At 37.9% G+C, this 19,210-nt stretch overlaps 4 protein-coding genes across 4 annotated transcripts; 1 reads left to right on the top strand and 3 right to left on the bottom strand.

Moving 5' to 3' along the window:
* Window positions 1-275: 275 nt before the first annotated feature.
* LOC119995929 (T-complex protein 1 subunit theta-like) lies at window positions 276-8,355 on the bottom strand. The gene is made up of 13 exons (XM_038842405.1): window positions 8,057-8,355; window positions 6,952-7,214; window positions 6,704-6,850; window positions 6,441-6,602; window positions 4,606-4,683; window positions 4,274-4,407; window positions 4,023-4,095; window positions 3,860-3,937; window positions 3,614-3,736; window positions 3,364-3,458; window positions 2,580-2,789; window positions 1,044-1,101; window positions 276-606 (listed from the first exon to the last, which is right to left on the bottom strand). Exons 1-13 carry the CDS (start codon window positions 8,202-8,204, stop codon window positions 538-540), a joined length of 1,638 nt encoding a protein of 545 aa, XP_038698333.1. The 5' UTR covers window positions 8,205-8,355; the 3' UTR covers window positions 276-537.
* Window positions 8,356-10,465: 2,110 nt separating this feature from the next.
* Window positions 10,466-13,628, bottom strand: LOC119997972 (ADP-glucose phosphorylase). Its single transcript, XM_038845220.1, has 3 exons — window positions 13,081-13,628; window positions 11,800-12,090; window positions 10,466-11,199 (listed from the first exon to the last, which is right to left on the bottom strand). The coding sequence occupies exons 1-3, from the start codon at window positions 13,573-13,575 to the stop codon at window positions 10,939-10,941; spliced, it is 1,047 nt and encodes a 348-aa protein (XP_038701148.1). The 5' UTR covers window positions 13,576-13,628; the 3' UTR covers window positions 10,466-10,938.
* Window positions 13,629-13,856: 228 nt separating this feature from the next.
* Window positions 13,857-16,019, top strand: LOC119996246 (putative H/ACA ribonucleoprotein complex subunit 1-like protein 1). The gene is made up of 4 exons (XM_038842808.1): window positions 13,857-14,124; window positions 14,271-14,419; window positions 14,531-14,646; window positions 15,634-16,019. The coding sequence occupies exons 1-4, from the start codon at window positions 13,938-13,940 to the stop codon at window positions 15,794-15,796; spliced, it is 615 nt and encodes a 204-aa protein (XP_038698736.1). The 5' UTR covers window positions 13,857-13,937; the 3' UTR covers window positions 15,797-16,019.
* A 1,324-nt stretch (window positions 16,020-17,343) lies between these two features.
* On the bottom strand, window positions 17,344-18,456 carry LOC119996882 (NAC domain-containing protein 2-like). Its single transcript, XM_038843662.1, has one exon. The coding sequence runs from the start codon at window positions 18,454-18,456 to the stop codon at window positions 17,344-17,346; it is 1,113 nt and encodes a 370-aa protein (XP_038699590.1).
* Window positions 18,457-19,210: the final 754 nt, after the last annotated feature.

The following is a 19,210-nucleotide window of genomic DNA, read 5'->3' as shown; positions in this document are numbered from 1 at the left end:
ACAATTTTTTTCTCAGTAGATATTTTCTTTATTTCTAGAGAACAAATCCAAGTTTGGGATTGGAAAAATGTAGGAAACTGAATTTTGGGTTCTATAAAGTTCAGATGTAATTACAAATTATCAGGCTCAATGACCTGTGCTCCTCTCCCAGCCTCACCAGGTTCTAGTTCCACTGGCACCAAGATAGCGCTAGGACCAGTGCAGATAAAGTACTCACTCCCATACTTTAACTTCTATTCTTTACTTTCAAATGATAATAATGTTACACATTTACATACAAAAAAAGTACCCAGAAGGAATCCATTAAAGGAAAGTCATCAGATTTTCAAAAATGACAACATAACCTCCAATTTTGCGAACGATTAGAGAAGTAGCATAGCATATACAAGCATGAATCGTTTCCTATTTCTTGATTGTGAACAAAATTGATTAAAAAAAAGTTTTTGGCATCGGAGAAGAAAACAACCGATGCTAAACCAACCACAAAAAGGATTACAAGCAAAATGAAACTGATTATTTGATGAGTGAAGCAAAAGGCTAGTCCTCATCCATGCCTCCGGGTGCAGCATCTTGCCTTGGGCCACCAGCAGGTTTTGACATTATAATCTGCATACCATTAGTGTGACAACATAGTCAACAAACAAGCTTACAAGGACGAAGTAAACACAAGGCTGCAATGCGACTTCAATGATTTTGGCTCACTCATAACGATAGTAAGCTTTCACTTTTGAACTTCAACAAAACGGAAAATTCACTTTGATCAACCTTCAAAATTTAGCATGCCGCAAACATATGGCAATAAATGAAGACTAAAAAGTTCTCTCTCAAACACTTTCCTTCAAACAGGGTGTCAAAATTAATAGAACGAAAAATTTCTCAAAATTTTAAAAATAAAATAATTTTCAAAAAATATACCCGTTAATTTAGTTGGAAGGTTATGATGGCTAAGAAGTCCAATAAGACTTGTATCGTAGAAACCAATGACTACACAACAAGATGCAAGGAACCGAGTAAAGTTAGTGGCAAGTATTTCACTTGGTTACCTGATCTACTCGTAGCACAGTGCAAGCTGCATCGGCAGCATATTTGAGAGCAAAATACCTGCAAAATAACACCAAATTAGAATAATTTGTATGCTTTCCTTCATATATGGCATGACTATTAACTTCAAAAACTTAATACTACCAATTATAGTTTCATCTGGAATCAACCCTAGACAAATTACTATTTCCTGTTAAATAGTTTCTAACATTGCCTACTCAAAAACCTACATGTGTCATAATAGAAGACAAAAGCAGAGAGTGAAATAAGAAAACACTTTCATCACCACATTCTGTGAGCTCAAACGGCAATACACACCCCCACAAACAACACACAATCATAAATATGTCTTCTAAAAGCGAGGGGAAGGGGGATTCAAACTTGCAACTAGCTGGTCAATTGTAGCCGCCCTTACCCCTAGACCACAATGAACGTGATTCAGGAAACAATATTGCTGTGTGATAACAAATCACAATGTGAAAAATATATGCCAAGTCCGTGTTGAAGAATCTTAAACCAGGTATGCCTTTTTAGCCGTTCCAACCCTAACGTTGCCAATCCCAAGGTTGTCAAATCGAATCGAATCGTATGAATCAATTGACCAAAATTCTGAATCGTGAATCGTAAGATTCACTTAAAAATAATATATAGAAAATACATGTATATTCATATAAATTAAATATATATTCATATAGATTAAGTTGGTGATACTAAAAAATAGATTTATAACAATCTAAAATGAATTTTATTACATTACGTCTGGTATAGTCTAAAATCTAAAAATTATACATCACAAAATAAAAATGTTCTTGGAAGGGAAAGATTACTTTTCGTTAGATGGGTTTCCAGATTAAAATTGGTTAGTGGGTGCAGGGTAGGATGGGTGGGAGGTTTCTTGTGAGGTGGAATCCACATGTATAGTGGACTGGCAACGAAGAATGCTTTTGTCTAAAATTGCTGTCTACGTGGCATGTATTTATTGACACTTATAGCATATTGGCCACGTGGTATGTGTACTACAATTACAGCACAGAAAGTCTTATCAGGCTTTGAGTTTGACCAAACCAGATAAAACGATGTCGTCGTTTTATTTTTATTTAAAAAATAATAATATCACAGATTTCCGTCTTTTGTCATGTTCCTCGATGTATGAGTCGTCTGAGACTCCGAATCGTCTGTATCGATGATTCAGACGATCCGAGCGATTCAATAATTTGAATCGCATGATTCATTAAGCAATGTGATTCAACTAACGAGTCGTATCGCTTTTGTCAAAAGTCGAAACGAATCGCATGAATCGAATCGCGATTCATGCGATTCTAACAACACTGGCCAAACCAACAACAGGTCTATAGACTCTATACCAACCCTATTGTTAGTTGTTCAAACATCTCGTTACTCAGGCGTCTAATAACATTGGCAAATTAGTTGTCAATAACCCATTACAATTCAAACAAAGTGAAGTTATGAAAGTCTATCCAAAACACACAAACACGGCTGGGAAGACGGAACAATTCAAAGTGGAAGAAGCAGCTTACTTGGTGACATAGAGGTCCCACACGTTCATACCAGAGACATCCTTACAAGCACCCTCCTCCAAGTCGATCCCGACTTTGGTGTTTCCAGATGCATGTTCCGCATAAAGTGAAGATATGATCTCCATCGCATTGAGCCCAGCATTCTCAGCCAAGGTTGTGGGTATCATCTCAAAAGCTTCAGCAAATTTTGCAATTGCATACTGATCCAATCTGCAAAACCATGGCGAAATTCATAACAGATTCTCGCAGTCTGGTCAAACCAACATGTTTGGACTACTAACGGAAGAAAATGTTACAATAAATATCCTTCATTATAAGGGTTCACAGAAAATACTTGGTGCTGTGTATTAAAAATTAAGTCATCCCAAATTTCAAACCAACATTGCAGAATCAAACAAAGGTACTGGATCAGAAAGGCAATATTTAAATCATTACAACCATTAATTTTTCTCTTTTTTGGTCATTAGGAGGATCATTTCCGTGAGTAGTTCTAAGAAGTCAAGTAATAATTCAAGGTACGAACTCCAAAAACATACAAGCATCACACTGTTCACGTCAGACACTGGAAACCAACCAAGGATAACATCACAAATTCACAATATATTGGTAAGAATGAAAAACGGCAAAGAAAACTAGGCATGAGAACTTGTCAAGCAATCTAATAACTCCAAAAATTACTGAACCACATACTTTATGAATTATAAAGCCATAATAAAAAAGACCAAGATGAAAAAGATTGTCCCGTTCCTTTGACAAAAAAATGAAAACCAAAGAAAGGGATTACCCTATCTCCCTGAAAGAGAATTCCTTCAGTCTTCTGGCCAACTCTATTTCAGCAGCCGCAGCTCCAGGCACAACACGACTGTCCCTGCACATTGCCTGATGAAAAGGCATAAAGTGAGTGTGCCAATGAATTTGAAGCAGAAAATAAACATACTCACTTCAACATGCCTGGAAACTACACTTCTACCATAATAAGAGAAATCACCATGCAACAAAAAGGTGGAATAATGGGTAGTCATAACAGAAGTCACCTTATATGTATTAACTCCATCATCAACAGCTCTTTCAAGGTTATCCAATATACTATCGGTACTTCCTCGTAAAACCACAGTAGATACAGAGTTCCCATCACTTCCATTTCTTACAACAATAACCTAAATAACATTTGGTGTGAGAAAATGTCAGGAAAAAAAAGGAAGAGAATGAAAGAATTAGAGTGTAGACTGTAGGGAGGGGGTAAAAAAATTCTCTGACTCATTCAATTTCTTTGAACTTACCCTGACACCACCAATTTCCTCCACTGAAACAGAATCAACATATCCGAGGTCATCTGGATTTGGAGGGCTGAGCTTCAACTATGACAAGGAAAAGAAAGTGTGTTACAAACTTACAATGCAAGCAAAGGACAATGAATATATTGTCAAATAAAAGGATGCTTACACGTGCAACAGCACCCGTGGTCCGACAAAATCGTCTCAATTCAAACTTTGAGCTAATTTTCAATACCATAAGTCTGCAAGCAAAAACTTTAAATTTAGAAATGGTAACAAATGAAGAAGGTAACAAGAAAGTACAAACAGCAATGCCAGTCTGAATTCCGTCAAAATATTTTTGATTTTTGTGTTTGCATACTCAAGCAAAGACAGTAAAGAACAATGAAACAACATAAAGGATAATAAAATTTAACATACTTGTATCGCTCACAGAAATGTAATGCCATTTCTCCAACAGCACCTCCACTGACAATAACCTTTGCACCTGAGTCTGCAACTGCTTTGATGAGCTCCTCAACCTTAGATTCTTCGGTTTTCGAATAATTTTCTAGCTACAAGATGCCAGGATAGGACAACAAAAGACAATTCTATCATTAGTAACAAATCAAACAATGCTCATCAGTATCAGCAAGCTAGCAATTTAATTACATCTTCTAATGTCAAAACAGTACAGGAAAGGACAGAAATTAAAATAATAAAACAGTACAGGAAAGGAAAGAAATTAAAATAATATATTCATCAACATATACCTGCTCGGCATTTTGTATAAGGACAGTTCCTTTTGTTTCGGTTGCAGATGTATCAACACCCTCAACAAACACAGCAACCTGAGAATGTGTAGAAACAAGGATAAATCAAATAATACAGTTAATACCGGACCCATATAAAAGAGCAAAAAATATCAAGGGTATGGCATCATAGTAATCAAGCATATGAACAAATGTTATAATGACAGGGTAAAACCACTCATTAAAGTATCCCTCAAGGAAACATAGAAAAGCAACAACAATACAGATTGAAAATAAAAAAGGAGGGTGCAAAACTAATAGGCCAGCTACGTATTATTAATTTGTATATTCTAAATCAACGTCACTTGAAATTTGAAAAAAAAAAAAAAACTGAAAGCAATAATTAGCTTCATTTGGCAATACATGGTTACATGGTGTAATAGGATTTTAAATGTTGATCCTCTATGAAAAAAAAAGAAGGAAAAAGTAGTAGTATTGTTGATATGCAAGCCTTGGTTTATGGAAGATTGCTCCATTGCAGCCTAGGCTTCACAAAACAACAGCTAAATCCTTCCCCACAATTCAGTTAGACTCCATACAATTGGTGGGACTCTCAGACAGTGGCTCACATTACGTTTTCTTCTAATGCAAAAGAACTTTATCAAGGGTTGACCTTTTATTACTATTAAAAGCCTCCCCAATATCAATCAATGCTAAAAAAAAACTTAAAAAGATGAACAAAAAATATCATCAAAAGCTATAAGTCTATAACCATAGTTCAACAAGAGCAAGATTATTTATTGGGATTTAAAAGTTATCTCAATATCGTGGCCAAATGTGGTTGCATTAAAAGATAATTGGCATTGTTGCTATCAAATATAACCCTATCCCTTCAAATTGTACCAACACGCAAGCAATCTCATTTTTTTATCATGTCGCCAACCCCAAAATTGTTTTCAATCAAGGCTTCGATGATAATGATATGCATTCATAAACATTTAATCTGATGAGATGGTATTTGTCTTTCCTCGTGAAAAGCAGTGGTGCCTTACTTTCCTAAAAGTCCAAGCACATATCACATACTTATTTCTGTCTCCCCATTTACTGTTTCTAGTAAGCTTGCTTCTATTTCCCATCCCATATACAAAAAAAGAGCGAAGTTAATTTCTCTTCATTTTGCTTCCATTTCAGCTATCTCCATACACCAGAATGAGTTAAATCCGTATTTATCCTAGAGACCGAACACCTATATTATCGCATTTCAAATTATTGAAAAACTGCTCCATCAAAGTCCTGAAGAGTGTAGAATATCCCAAATGACCAGAAAGGTGACTAAGTGTCCACATGGCCACATCAAAATGAGGCTACATATCCCTAATTAAACCCAATCCCCATCAGAGATCAGGACTGCCCCCATTTCAGATTGTTTTCGTGTCACTAGTTCATTTCTTTTCGAATGGTTCCAGTTGATACAATGCCAATAAATGAACCGAGACACACATCATGTATTTATGCTTAGAGAAAAAGGGTATAACAATTGCTAGTAGCAACGCACAATGAACTTAATGATGAACAACTGGGCATTTGATCAAGTCCATCACCTAAGATATGAGAGTATATTGGCTTGTCCTCTTTCCTGACCTAAGGCCACAAACAGCTAATAACAGAAATCCCACTGTCTTTCAGAAATTTAAAGACCGTTGCCTTCATATGGAAATAAAAATAGAAGTTACATCAAATACGACAATGACAGCCATCTGAAACTGGCCCTTTGAAAAAGTTACAGCATCAAAAAGATAATTTTTACACTATTATGCGGTCCTCTACCATGCGAACGTGGAAAAATGGGTGCTAACCTTTGCCTTCTCCACTTGCTTTATGGTGCCAACAGCATCATTTTTCAAAACCATACCCTGAACTACTGTAGAGTTATTCAAACCACCACCCAGAAGCTTTGCAACCCGTACATTATCCACATTGAAATTTGCTGGGTTCTTAGGGCATACTTGAATGCAAGCCTAAAAAACAAGAAAATTTAAGTGAAGCTAAACCTTGTAAATGAATATCACAGCAGGAATACATAATTTCTCAATTACACGAGTATACAAATCATATTTACATCAGCAATTAGTGAACATAAAATGTCTTCTTGTCCAAATTGTTTGCTAGCAACAGCAGCTCTCATTCGTGAAATAACTTGCTCCTTATTCTTGACATCCATCGTTTCAGAATCTTTCTCAACCAGTTCATCTAAAATTTCAACTGTCTGAAAACATTTCAAAACACAAATTAGGGATATTAAACATAAACGCACATTTAATTTAATAACACCAGTCATGAAAATTTCTTAGCATGGTATAGACAAACCTTGTTAATTGCTTTAGTGTATCCAATGATAATCTCACTTGGGTGCAGGCCCATCCTTATAAGCTCCTCTGCCATTTGAAGGATCTCCCCCGCAAAGGAAATTGTCAAATTAGCACCATCTCCGATTTCCTCTTGTTGAGCCTTTGCAGCTAAAACCAAAATTTTGGCAGCAGGATGCTGGACCTCAAGTTCATTAACTATGGTGGCAGCATCATTTGTGACAAACAGTTTGTCCAAGTGGTTTATAACCATCTTATTCATACCTATGAACAAAAATAATGGTCAGATGAACGCCAATTACAATTAGCCAAAAACTTGTTCACAGCTAGACAAAGGACTGAACTGAAGACAGCAACAAAGCTGCATTGGATGTTAATGACCATGACATTCATTTATCTGCTAAACTTTTAGGCAGCCCTGAAAGTTACTAGCAGTAAGGAAAGGCTTTACTATCACATTATTCATTTGTTTCCTTCTTCTCCCCCCAGAACAGTGAAAACAACCTCATCAATTCAAGCAACTCGATACATCGAAAGAACAAAATCCAGCCGAATTCACTGGCGGCAGACATTTTCCTGTAACATTTCGGTACAAAATCTTTGTGGCACGATTTAGCCCATTTACGATATCTAATTTTCAGTAAAAAGACGCCCACATATTCTGAGATTCTTCCAGATCATCCACACAGATTAATCAAAAGAATCCAGCCGACTTCACTGGGATGCCAAAATTTCTCAAGCCAGTTCAAACTACGAATTTATTACTCAGGAGCGATAGATAGCGAACTTCCATGAGAAATTAAAGTAATATAAAAATAAAACTGAATGCAAGATTCTATTTTTGTCGTCCAGAAAGGAAAAACATAGGACATGCAATTCTACCAGCTGAAACTGACATGTTGAGCATCTCGACCTTCCTGGATACACAGCTCCAGCCCAACTTAAGGATGCAGTAAAAAGTGAAGAATTTAAATATCAAAAGAAATAAAGACAAGTAGAGGAAACCTGATCCAGATTTTGAACTGTACAAGGCTATGCATGATTTGCTAAACCACAGTCAAGGGAAAAAAATGGAGACTAAATTAAGAGAGAGAAAGAGCGTTTACCATTGGGTCCGAGAGAGGTGCGAGTAATCTGAGAGAGCTGTTTGCAGGCATCGATGTTCTTCAGAACGGCTTCGTCAAGACCCGACAGGTGCTTGTGACCTTCTTTGAGCATTGATTGTATTCCATACGGCTGCATTGAGTACACCATTTTAATGCTTTTTCTCTCACTGAGACCCGCTCAAGCTCCAATCTTCTTCTTCTTCAAAGTTCAGAGAACGTAATGCCCTAACCCTAGAGACGGTTTCTCTGTGTGTAAACTGTAAAGTGTGAAGTCCAGTAGTGCTGAACCTTTGTAACCCAGACTGCCCTAGAAATTTCATTTTAAAAAATACAAATCGCTCCAAACGGTGCGTAATGCCTTTCTTCGTTTGTTTGTTTTTTTTTTAATTATATATATATTATTTTAAATACTATTGTGAAATTTGCTTCGAGCCTTGAGAACACATATGTGATATGCCTAACCCAATTAATTACCAACCGAGTCACCGCTAGTTGGTTGCCTTTCTTCGTTTTGCTCAAACTGCATTGCAGGAATAAAGATTAAAGAAGACCGAAAAAGAATAATTAACCTTAGCGTAATTCCATTATTAATAAAAAAAATTCTTATGCACACCTAGGTTTTCACCATTCATTTGAAATATGTGAGACCCAAAACAATGGGTATTACTTATCATTTCACTCATTCATGCCCTTAAAAAGTGATACGTATTTAAGTGCGTAATTTAGGTGCGCATTGAAGAATTTCTCATAATTAATATCTTTAAAAAAAATTAAAATTTGATAAATATAAATAGAAGTGATTTCAAGTTAATATTTTACAAAAAATGAAACACACGTTACTTAAATTTCGGGTTTAGTGCATATAGGTCACTGAAAGATACCCCCATTGGCAATTAGGTCACCCAAAGAAAAAAATTTCAAATTAGGTAACTCAATGTTCCAATTTTAAGCAATTGGGTCATGAGAGTCCAATTCCGAACAATTAGTCGCCGAAATTTGCTGACATGTCACAAATTAGCCGAAATATGATATAAAATTAAATTAAAAAATGTCATGTGGAATCAAAAAATGCCATGTGGAAATAAAAATTAAAATAAAAATGTAAAGTAGCATATATCAAGAAAAAAAAAAAATATGAAAAAAAATTCTCCTCTCTCATCAACTCCTCTCTGCCGCCCCCACCCACTCCATCTCTACCCTCCTCTCCACCTCCACCCACTCCAACAAGGAGAATCAAGGAAGGGTATGGGCAGATCTGAACAGTAGCCATCACCCCCTCACCCAACCCCCTCCGCCTCCACCTTCCCTTCCACATCACCATAGTCTAGATTTGGACCAAAGCCACGCTTTTGAGGCCTCTGATAGTCTAGATTTGAACCAAAGCCACGCCTTTGAGGTCTCCGATTGTTGAGGTTCTGGCAAGCAATCACGAATGGACTTGACCTAAAGGTTTCATTAAGGTTATATGCTTTCTCATTTCTCATCTGCTGAGTGTTTTTTTTTTTGCTGGATGGATTGTTGTTCTTCTTCTGCTTCTTTTGGAGTTGGGGTTCTTCGGTGGTTTTGTGGGTTCTTTAGGTTTGAAGCCTTTCTTTAGCTCTAGGCTTGCTGTTCTTCTTCTACTAGGGAAGAACCCAAACAATTACCAGAGAATTTCAATTTCTGGTTTTTTTTTCATTTGTTTTTTATTCAAAATGACATGTATGTGCCACATCATTAAAAATCCATGTCATTGCCTCAACAGTGACAATTATCTTACATGTCAGCAAATTCCGATAATCAATTGACTGGAATTGTACGAGAATGACCTAATTGCTTAAAATTGGAACATTGAGTGGCCTAATTTGAAACTTTTTTCTTTGGGTGACCTAATTGTAAATAAGGGTATCTTTCAGTGACCTATATGCACTAAACCCCTTAAATTTCATCTACTGTCTGTTTATATTTGATACAAACTCCTTTTTTTTTGGATGAATTTAATTAGTTTTAAAAAAAAGAAATACATAATTATACTCATAATCAAGTTTGTCAAAATCAAAATCTTACCTAAGCTCGATGGAAAGTCGAGAAGATTAAATGGTTTTACAAAAATTTAAAATAAATAAAAATAATATAAGTAAAATATAATATTCTATATAGATGATAGATTTTTATACAAGTTATTTTAAAAAATCATAATTTCCACACAAAACTCATAATCATGACTGGAAGATTTGTTAAAATTATACGGGTATCGACAAAATTGGTAAGATTGAAAGATGGGACCATAGATCTTATCATATTTGAGATTTTAAATCTATCCGGATCATTTTCTTGATCTAGAATCTTAAAATCTTAAGATTTAGATTGGGATTTTGAGAATCATGACCATAATGTTAAAATACATCTATTAACGCCGGCCCTCTTCCGGATCCCAGAAGATAATATATCATGTCAATATTATTAAAAGACACTGTCTTGTTCAACTTTCTGCCAATATCTGCATTATTACAACACTGATAAACAGCTCAAACCTTGCATCATCCAGAGAACAAAATGTAAAGACACTCAGTAACATTGAGCAGCTTTATGCATTTGCCTTCTATGACTGTAAAGCATAGATGCCAATCACATAATACTAATCTTCAAAAGTCCATAGTCGTATGGTTCCCATGAAACCCCTGCAGAGGAGATGAATGTAGAGCTAACACAAGGACTTTCTGAACTTGTAAGATCTGCTTGTGTGACATAATTTATGTTGAAGCAGCAAAAACGACGCAGGAAAGAAATAAACAGTACAAAAGAAGCATAAAGAGACCATCATGCGACAAGGTTCAATGGTTTTTTTTTATCACCTAAAAGTAATTTTAATATGATGGGATGCAATTGTAAATAGTTCATCCCTACGCCGGAATATTAAGTTCTCTCAAAACTTTCGCAGCATCCTCTGGGAAAACAGGATTTATGTAACACCCAGTTCCAAGTTCAAATCCACCGATCCCGGTTAACTGAGGTACTATCTGTAAAAACCAGTGACAGTAAGGTAACTGTGGTGCCGAAACCTGAAGGGGAGAAGTCTGGATCATGAAGTTGAATGGTGGGTTATTCAACTGCAAAGACATTTTTCTGAGCACAAGCTTCAGTATACCGCCAAGATCAACCGCCTGCAAAGTGGCACATCAATGATAGCATTAGTATTTACTAGAACCTTTGAAGACATTCTCTTTTCTATTTACCAGTACCTACAAAAATAAACGATGGTTTTTCCAGCTCTTTTCATTCAATACTTTGTGATTTTGCAACTTATCAAGACCTACATTCTCTACAAGTTTTAGAGCACAAATGGAAAGACAATGACCTCAATAATAAAAGTATAAACAATGCCATCTTATACCTGACAACATTAAGAAAACCAAAAGCCCTGGTTAGCTTCAAAGAAACCAATTTCCAAGTATTGTAGAGCATTAGACAAGTATATAGTAGAACTATAAGCATCAAACACAACTATCGAGTCCTCTCTTGACTAATGATTCCAAATGTCCTTTTGTCAATTCAATCTGTTTCAAAAGAGAAAACTCTAACAAGTATTAAACACAATCATACAGACACGAGTGTGCAAACTGCAAACTCAATCTCATGTAGCACATGCTACACAGTACACACTATGTCAGTAGCAGTCTCTTTTGCATTGTATTATGAATGTACGATATGGCTTCACCTGGTAATGAAGCTGCTAATTGGGCAAATGTAAAATTGACAATTACCTTTTCACAATCTAGCTCATGGAAATGTGAAGAATGGGTTCTAGGAATAATCCAGATCTCAAAGGGAAATGTGGCAGCAAAAGGAACAATTGATATGAAATGTTTTGATTCGTCAATTAGAATGTCCTTCACTTGAACTTCACATAGACTGCATCTCCCAACCCGAGCAAAGTATTCTTTCATACAATCAAGTCGAGTTGAAACATTAGGAGGAACAACAGGGAGAGCCAGGATTTGACTGTGTGAGTGGCTCAATGATGCCCCAGCTGAAGCACCATGGTTCTTGAAAACCTTCAAGCATAAAACCAAATCAGAAAACATATGGTTTTATTTTAGCACTTTGGAAATATGGGTGTTCTGGCATTTGCAATAGGTGTTATTTAGCCTATCTCTGTAGCCTCCTTGTAATTCCTCTTGTGCACCTTCTTGTTGTTTGATCAACATCTTTTCCATTTATTAAAAAAAAGGAACGAATAAATAGCAGATAGATGTGGGTTATATGATGAGAAAACGAAGCAAGATCAACAGACAAATGTGCACACAAACATGGGAATCTGAACCACAAAAATGGTCACAAACTAAGTACGAGAACAACACTCATAGGTTAAGAATAACTTTGGAAATCAAAATCACGTTTTCAAGCCCCCTTTAAGTTATACTAGAGGGGGAACATACTTCAGTTAAAAACATGAAGAGGAAGATAGAGAGGTCTCTGTAGATTAATGGATTCCAACAACTGAAATGAGAAACCAAGGCAAAAGAAAGATTTACTTGCATATGGGTAAGCAGAAAATGTATTAAAACAATGAACCTGAAATGCCTATAATCCCATAGGAAAACAGATATTCAATGCTAAAACCGCAGGCAACATACAACATTCCAATGGTAACATATTGCTAACATAGGTAAAATAATTTATCAACTTCATTTAGATGAAATACAGAACTCTCAACAAAATAATTGACTACCATAGAATCTAAAGATTACCAATTTAATCTTCAACCTTACTAATTTTTAAGTTTTGGGCCATAAAATAAAATTCAACAAGCCGTCATTAAAGCTCTGTATGACATCAAAAATAGCTCAAGTAGCACACAAATCCAATAAATTTCAATCATTAGAAGCGATGAAGAAATAAAATGAATAGTTCTTTTAGAAATATAATCAGTGCACAAGTCCTCCAACAAATAGAGTACGAATTCAAGCAAACTCCTGTAGGGCCGCAATTGATAATTTGAAATAAATTTTATCAAACCAGCCCAATCTATGCAAACAATATACCTGCACATATTTGATCGATTCGAAGCTCGCTATTTGATCGATCCTCTTCTTGTAAGCTAGCAATACCTCGCCAATCTCTCTCGGCTCTAGATCACACAGCTGCACCGAGTGCACCGGAGCCTCAATCACCACGTCGTGAAACCCGAACCCATCCAGAACCCGGCCCCATTCGACATGATCGCATCCATCCGGGTCGGAGTTTTGAGAAACCGTAGCAGAATTCTGGAGCTCTCTGCTTAATGCAGGGTACAGGTTCTGGATAACCCTAATCTTCCAATCTGGATTGCTCGGGTCATCAGGGACCCGGAAAATCTCTGGAGCACATTCATGTTCGTTGCCGATACAGAAGAAGCAAGACTTGGGGTTTGGGTCAGGGTTTTCGGGTGACTTGGATTGGAAATCAGTGGGTCGTTTGGCCCGGGCCGGAGAGAAAATAACCCACCTTTTCGTGACCGGGTCTTGTCTCAGTTCGGGGCTTCGACCCGGAGATGCCATATTCTTGTTTCTCTAGTCGCTCCCTACGCCTCTACCAGCTTTCTTACGCCCAAACAGCTTTTTATGTGTTGTGTTGCGAGGGGTTGTAAGGGTATTTCACCCAAAAATATTAATGGGCCGGGCCCAGTACCAGTCACATAGAACAAGGCCGGGCCTGATAACCCAGCCCAATCCCGGTGTTCGGGTAACTCGATAATTCGTACGAAGCTCATGGATATTTTGGTAATTTGCATAATCCCTGTAAACTGCAAAACCCTAATCCTTTAAACCCTAAAAAAACCAAACGCGTAAACAACGAGCATAATCGGCCACTCAAACAACACAAGGGAAGTAGCACATCTGTACCGAAAAACTATACAGTCATGCGGCCCCCGAGAGGTGGCGGAGGGTTCAGGGGTGGCCGTGATGGTGGAGGAGGGTTCAGGGGTGGCCGTGACGGTGGACGAGGTGGCGGATTTAGAGGAGGCCGGGGGTTTGGTGGTCGCGGAGGTGGACGTGGTGGTGGCGGTGGTGGTTGGCGTGATGAAGGCCCTCCCGCAGAAGTTGTTGGTTAGTCTGCTTTGACTGTTTTCTTTATTGTCAGTTGGTTGGTTGCTAATGAAACAAATAGAATGTGAAAAGAAATGGAGATAAGAAAATGCTTCCCTTCTAGCTTGATTTGAAGGGAATGGTTATATTTTTTTTTTGGTATGCAGAGATTTCTAGTTTTCTTCATGCGTGTGAAGGTGACGCAGTTACAAAGCTTACCAATGAGAAAATACCTTTCTTTAATGCCCCAATCTATCTTCAGAACAAGACCCCGATTGGCAAAGTTGATGAAATCTTTGGTCCTATCAATGAGTCTGTGAGTTGTCTTACCAGCCTGTAGCTAATTCTTGTGCTCTTGCTAATTCTTGTGCTATCCTATAGAGAGAGGACTTGAATAGTTTTTGCTTTGGTTTTCTTCTGGATGCAGTTATTTTCTGTTAAAATGAGTGAAGGCATTGTGGCAACTTCATATCAACAAGGTGATAAGTTCTACATTGACCCAGCAAAGCTTTTGCCTCTTGCAAGATTTCTGCCTCAACCAAAGTATGACTTTTATTACTTTCTATGCTCATATTACGTACAATCACTTATTTCAGTGTACTGTGTGTGAAGATTACCGTAGTAATCTTATTTTTTGTCTGTGCTTGTAAGATAATTGGCTCTTTTTTTTGGAACTTGATCATTGATATTACTTAAGTAGCACTAAGGAATGTGATGTGGATATGTTTTCATTGCAAGCCAAATAATTGTAGGTTCGGTGATTGTTAAGTAATGTCCTGGGTTTTTGAGAAAGCATTGTTTGAATAGTTAAATTTTATGGTGACATGCTTTGAGTGTCCTAGTTTGAAACATCCCGATCCCTGAAGCAAAGCTGAAAACTGAAAAAGCTACTTGCGTATCATTAATTTGAATCCCTACATGATGTGTCTACCAAATTGATTTGGGCCTTTTCATCTGGTTTTTGTTCTTGAGGCTTTCAATAGTGGAAACCTTGAAGCTCGCTTATGGCGGTAGGTATGGGATTTATATTGCCAACTGCGTTCAGAATCTATCTATCTGGCTTTGTTTAAGCCATAAATAGAAGCTTTGCATATCTAGGAGTCTGAGCTTAGTGGCATTATGCCTTGTGAAAAATGACCAATCACGACTGTGTGTTAGGGAATAGTCATCCATCTTAGCCCTACTAAAATTATGGATAATTGTTGTCTTGATGGGTTAATTAAATGATCAGTGGCAATTAACAAATTTTATTCTTTGTTGCAGTGGGACTGCAGTTGCTTGTGTTATTGTTCTTGCTATGCTACCTTTTGCCTTTCCTTTTTGATGCTATAGAGTATATAATACTGTTCATAATACCCTAGAAGAAGGATCAAAAATTATTTGTGGTATTTGCATACTTATGTCCGGTAATGTTGGGATTTCTTGTTATTTATGTTTATGGTCTCGAATCAGAATGTTCTGTAATGCCTATTTGCCACAGGGTTTCTGGTTATGGTCTCTGAAGTCTGAACCTTGTGCTCCTTGTTACAGGGGACAATTTCAAGCTGGTGGAAGAGGCGGTCGTGGTGGAGGCAGAGGCGGTGGTAGAGGCGGTGGCCGTGGCGGTTTTCGTGGAAGAGGTGGCCCGAGGGGTGGTAGAGGTCCTCCTAGGGGTGGCCGTGGTGGTGGATTTAGAGGCAGAGGAAGGTCATAGATCAATGTCATGTAATGTTTTGAACGATGTGTTTCTCCTGTAATTTCTTTTCCAATGGCAATGTGCACACAATAATTCAAATTTGATTGCTGATCTCTGTTGAAACTTATGGCTGTTAGTTTGCCAATTTTTATTTGCTCAATTATGTTATTCCCAATTGTGGTTTGCTTTGGATTGGATCATGGACATCTTATGAGATTTGGCTAGCTTCCTAAAATGATCAGCATCCGCGTCTCTATCTGCCTTTCACCTTGGAATACTACAATACTCTTCATTACTCAGAGGAATGTCCCTGGCCTTGCCATGTACTACTTATTCATCCTCCAAATTATGTGAGTGTAGGATGAATGGTGAAGAAATACTGGAATGACTTCCATTTCTGTACTATTATTTCATTATGTTTTAAAGTCTTGTGATCATAATTAATATGTTCTGCTAGTAACATTGTTTGTTTATAAGAGCTGTGTTTGTACTGAGATCATATTGATCTCAATGTAATGGAATGTTTATGTTCATGTTTAATGGATATATATATGTCTCTAGTTATGTTCCTGTTCCTGTTACTGTTACAGCATTTACACTTGTATTGCCAATGCCATCACTCTTGATCAAAACTTGTATTGTTGGTCATGGCCAGATTCTCACAACAATCTGGCCATGACCAAACCGCTACAGCTAAATGTTGCATGGAACCATATCCTGTTGTTTTGACGTTTCATGAAATATTGCATGGCAAACTTCAATCCAATAGTTAGAGTCACACTGGAGAACAAAAGGATCTGATAAATAACAAACAAAATAATCCACTTTTTTCATCTTGTCGGTTAAGAGGTTGCTATGTGCCAACTACCAGTTACATCAGACAAATTAACACACGTTTTCATCAAAATAGCTGCGGTCATATGTTACTCAGTTACTTACCCGCGGTCGGAAAAAAGCGCAGCTAAAGATCTTCCGACGTTCACTTAAGACGCAGTGAAAACTACAGCCGCGGTTTTTTGTGCTTATACCACGCTCTTGACCGCAGGTACTTATAAGTGTTTTTGGTCGAGGAAAGAAAGTCTGTTTGTCGTAGCGACTTGGCAAGCAGACTTTGATCAAACACTTCTTACGCAGTCATAATCGCAGTAATCTTGATATTATATATTGATCAATTAATTAAGCCCTCCATAATTAAGATACTGATTTCAACAATCGTGGGCTACTTCTAAACTGTAGTTTTAACAACCATACCTACATTTTTTTTGTGACATATTAATTATCTTGATTATTGCATGACTGGATATTGGTTCTGCATGATTGATGAAAGCAAACACAAAAGAACACAACAACACGAATTTTACGTGGTTCGGCAATTTGTCTACGTCCACGGGAGGTAGAGTGCTTTCATTAATATCGCCAACGATTAGGGTTACAACAAATTGCTTCTTACCCTAATATGATATTCAAAGATCCTTGAACAAATCCTCTAAATCACCATCGGAGAGGAATTCTGGGTCTGTCATTTTTTCTTTTTCTTTTTCTTTTTTTGGGTCTGTTGAGGTTTCTTAATCTTCAAGAAGCCACTTCTCCATCTCCGCTATTGTCCAAACTTTCTCCTGTGTTGTCACAGCCTCCTTGCACTCTGGCTGTACAAGAGCTGATTTTGTTGGCATATGTTGATCTTCTTGTAGCCACTCCTCAATCTCCTCCGCTGTCAAATCTTCCTTCTCCGCTCCCAAACTTGGTTCTTGCGGCTCAGAGAACATCAAGACTAAGGAAGGAGAGTCGGAGAAGATTGTTGGGTCTGTTGAAGTTTCTTCATCTTCAAGAAGCCACTTCTCCATCGCCTCTATTGTCCAAACTTTCTCCTGTGTTGTCACAGCCTCCTTGCACTCTGGCAGTACAAGAGCTGATTTTGTTGGCGTAGTATGTTGATCTTCTTGTAGCCACTCCTCAATCTCCTCCGCTGTCAAATCTTCCTTCTCCGCTCCCAAACTTGGTTCTTGCGGCTCAGGGAACATCATGACTGAGCAAGGAGAGTCGGTGCACATTCGCTTCGAAGAAATATCTCCAAGATCACAGCCGGATGCTGGGAATCTTCTCTTTTTTGAAGGACTTCTAGATTCAGAGTGCTTGATGTTGATTTGGGTGTTGCAGGCTACAGCACAAATCACGGTATTCTCAAGAAAATCTCCGAACTCATCACCCAGGGAATACTCATGCATGGTCCAGTGACCATGCTCCTTCTTGCTTGAATCTGCATCATCATCGTTCTTTTTCTCCTTCTTGCTCTTCTTCGTTTCAAATGTGTAGTAGTGATCCATCCCAATGATATTCCCATCACCGTCTTGAACAGGCCTTCCATTACGACCCCACCAGAATCCAGAACCAGCACCTCTTTGGTTGTTCTTCTTTGATTTTCCTTCTTTGGTTGCAACCTTCTTGAGGTCCGTGAAGACATAAACCAAACCACCACCATCATCAGCAATGCTTTTGAACAAAGACCAAGGTTCTTTGGAGTAGACATCGACGTCGCTAATGAAACCACCTCCGGGGACTGCTTCAAGACCATGTTTCTTGCGAGGTAGAAGATATTCCAAGAGCAGCTCTTCCGCAGTCGGACAAAAACTGAAACCAGGCCACAAAGAAGCTAGCATGAGATTCATCTTCCCGTCCATGAAGTTTAAGACAAATCACTGAGAGAGGGATTTTTGTTGAGTGATGTGCGTAAGCAGGCTTATATGACTTATTTATACGTAAGTGACTCCTTATATTGCATGCAGGCTTATATGACTTATTTATAACGCAGGTGCATGATTCCTGATATCGCGAGAGGATAACAATGGATTTCCCCGAGTGGCGTGTAAAATTCCTGTACGGCCCCTGTACTTCAATAAGGCTTTCCTCATTGAGATATTAAAGCCTTTAATTCCTGACTGACGAGAAGCAAATTACGCAAGTCATTGAGTCAGTGAAGGATCCTCAAATTATATTGTTCAAACCCACATCAGAAAAGGCCTTGAATATTTCCTGCACTCGAATATTATTCGTTTGACTTGATGAGTTCTTATTTGATTTTGCATTGAATCCTGAAAATGTCAAGCTTGATTGACATGTTTGAAATACTGATGAATCGGGGAGTGGCGCAGCAACAGAAGAGGGCGACGAGACGTCACAAGAGAAAGGCTCAGACGAGCAAGGAGCAACGCGGCTGCACTGGAAAACTGGTAGGTGATAGAGATGGGAGAGATAGAGGAGATAAAGTAGACGTTGCGCCAGCCATTAGCGAGGAAGGGGGTGAGGAGAGAGACATGAGAGGCCCAGTACAAAGAATAAGAGTTTTGAGTAGTCTAGTGGAACTTGGCTAAGGGAGTGAACATTGCACTCTTTTTGTGCATTATTAGTGGCATGGTGGATCATCGGGTATGAAGT

This window comes from Tripterygium wilfordii, chromosome 4 (genome assembly GCF_013401445.1).
Source record: "Tripterygium wilfordii isolate XIE 37 chromosome 4, ASM1340144v1, whole genome shotgun sequence".
Lineage (NCBI taxonomy): Eukaryota > Viridiplantae > Streptophyta > Magnoliopsida > Celastrales > Celastraceae > Tripterygium > Tripterygium wilfordii.
Note: the sequence above shows the minus strand (reverse complement) of the source record. Positions and strands in the feature narration are given on the sequence as shown.

Excerpts from the sequence above, each read along its gene's own strand:
- LOC119997972 (XM_038845220.1), bottom strand. The coding sequence starts at position 13,575 with ATGGCATCTCCGGGTCGAAGCCCCGAACTGAGACAAGACCCGGTCACG. Across the intron at positions 12,091-13,080 it reads AATCGATCAAATATGTGCAG|GTTTTCAAGAACCATGGTGC; the intron begins GTATATTGTTTG and ends TTATGCTTGAAG. Across the intron at positions 11,200-11,799 it reads ATGAGCTAGATTGTGAAAAG|GCGGTTGATCTTGGCGGTAT; the intron begins GTAATTGTCAAT and ends GCCACTTTGCAG.
- LOC119996882 (XM_038843662.1), bottom strand. The coding sequence starts at position 18,456 with ATGGACGGGAAGATGAATCTCATGCTAGCTTCTTTGTGGCCTGGTTTC.
- LOC119995929 (XM_038842405.1), bottom strand. The coding sequence starts at position 8,204 with ATGGTGTACTCAATGCAGCCGTATGGAATACAATCAATGCTCAAAGAA. Across the intron at positions 4,408-4,605 it reads TTATACAAAATGCCGAGCAG|CTAGAAAATTATTCGAAAAC; the intron begins GTATATGTTGAT and ends GGCATCTTGTAG. Across the intron at positions 3,737-3,859 it reads AGGAAATTGGTGGTGTCAGG|GTTATTGTTGTAAGAAATGG; the intron begins GTAAGTTCAAAG and ends AATGTTATTTAG.
- LOC119996246 (XM_038842808.1), top strand. The coding sequence starts at position 13,938 with ATGCGGCCCCCGAGAGGTGGCGGAGGGTTCAGGGGTGGCCGTGATGGT. Across the intron at positions 14,420-14,530 it reads TTGGTCCTATCAATGAGTCT|TTATTTTCTGTTAAAATGAG; the intron begins GTGAGTTGTCTT and ends TTCTGGATGCAG. Across the intron at positions 14,647-15,633 it reads AGATTTCTGCCTCAACCAAA|GGGACAATTTCAAGCTGGTG; the intron begins GTATGACTTTTA and ends TCCTTGTTACAG.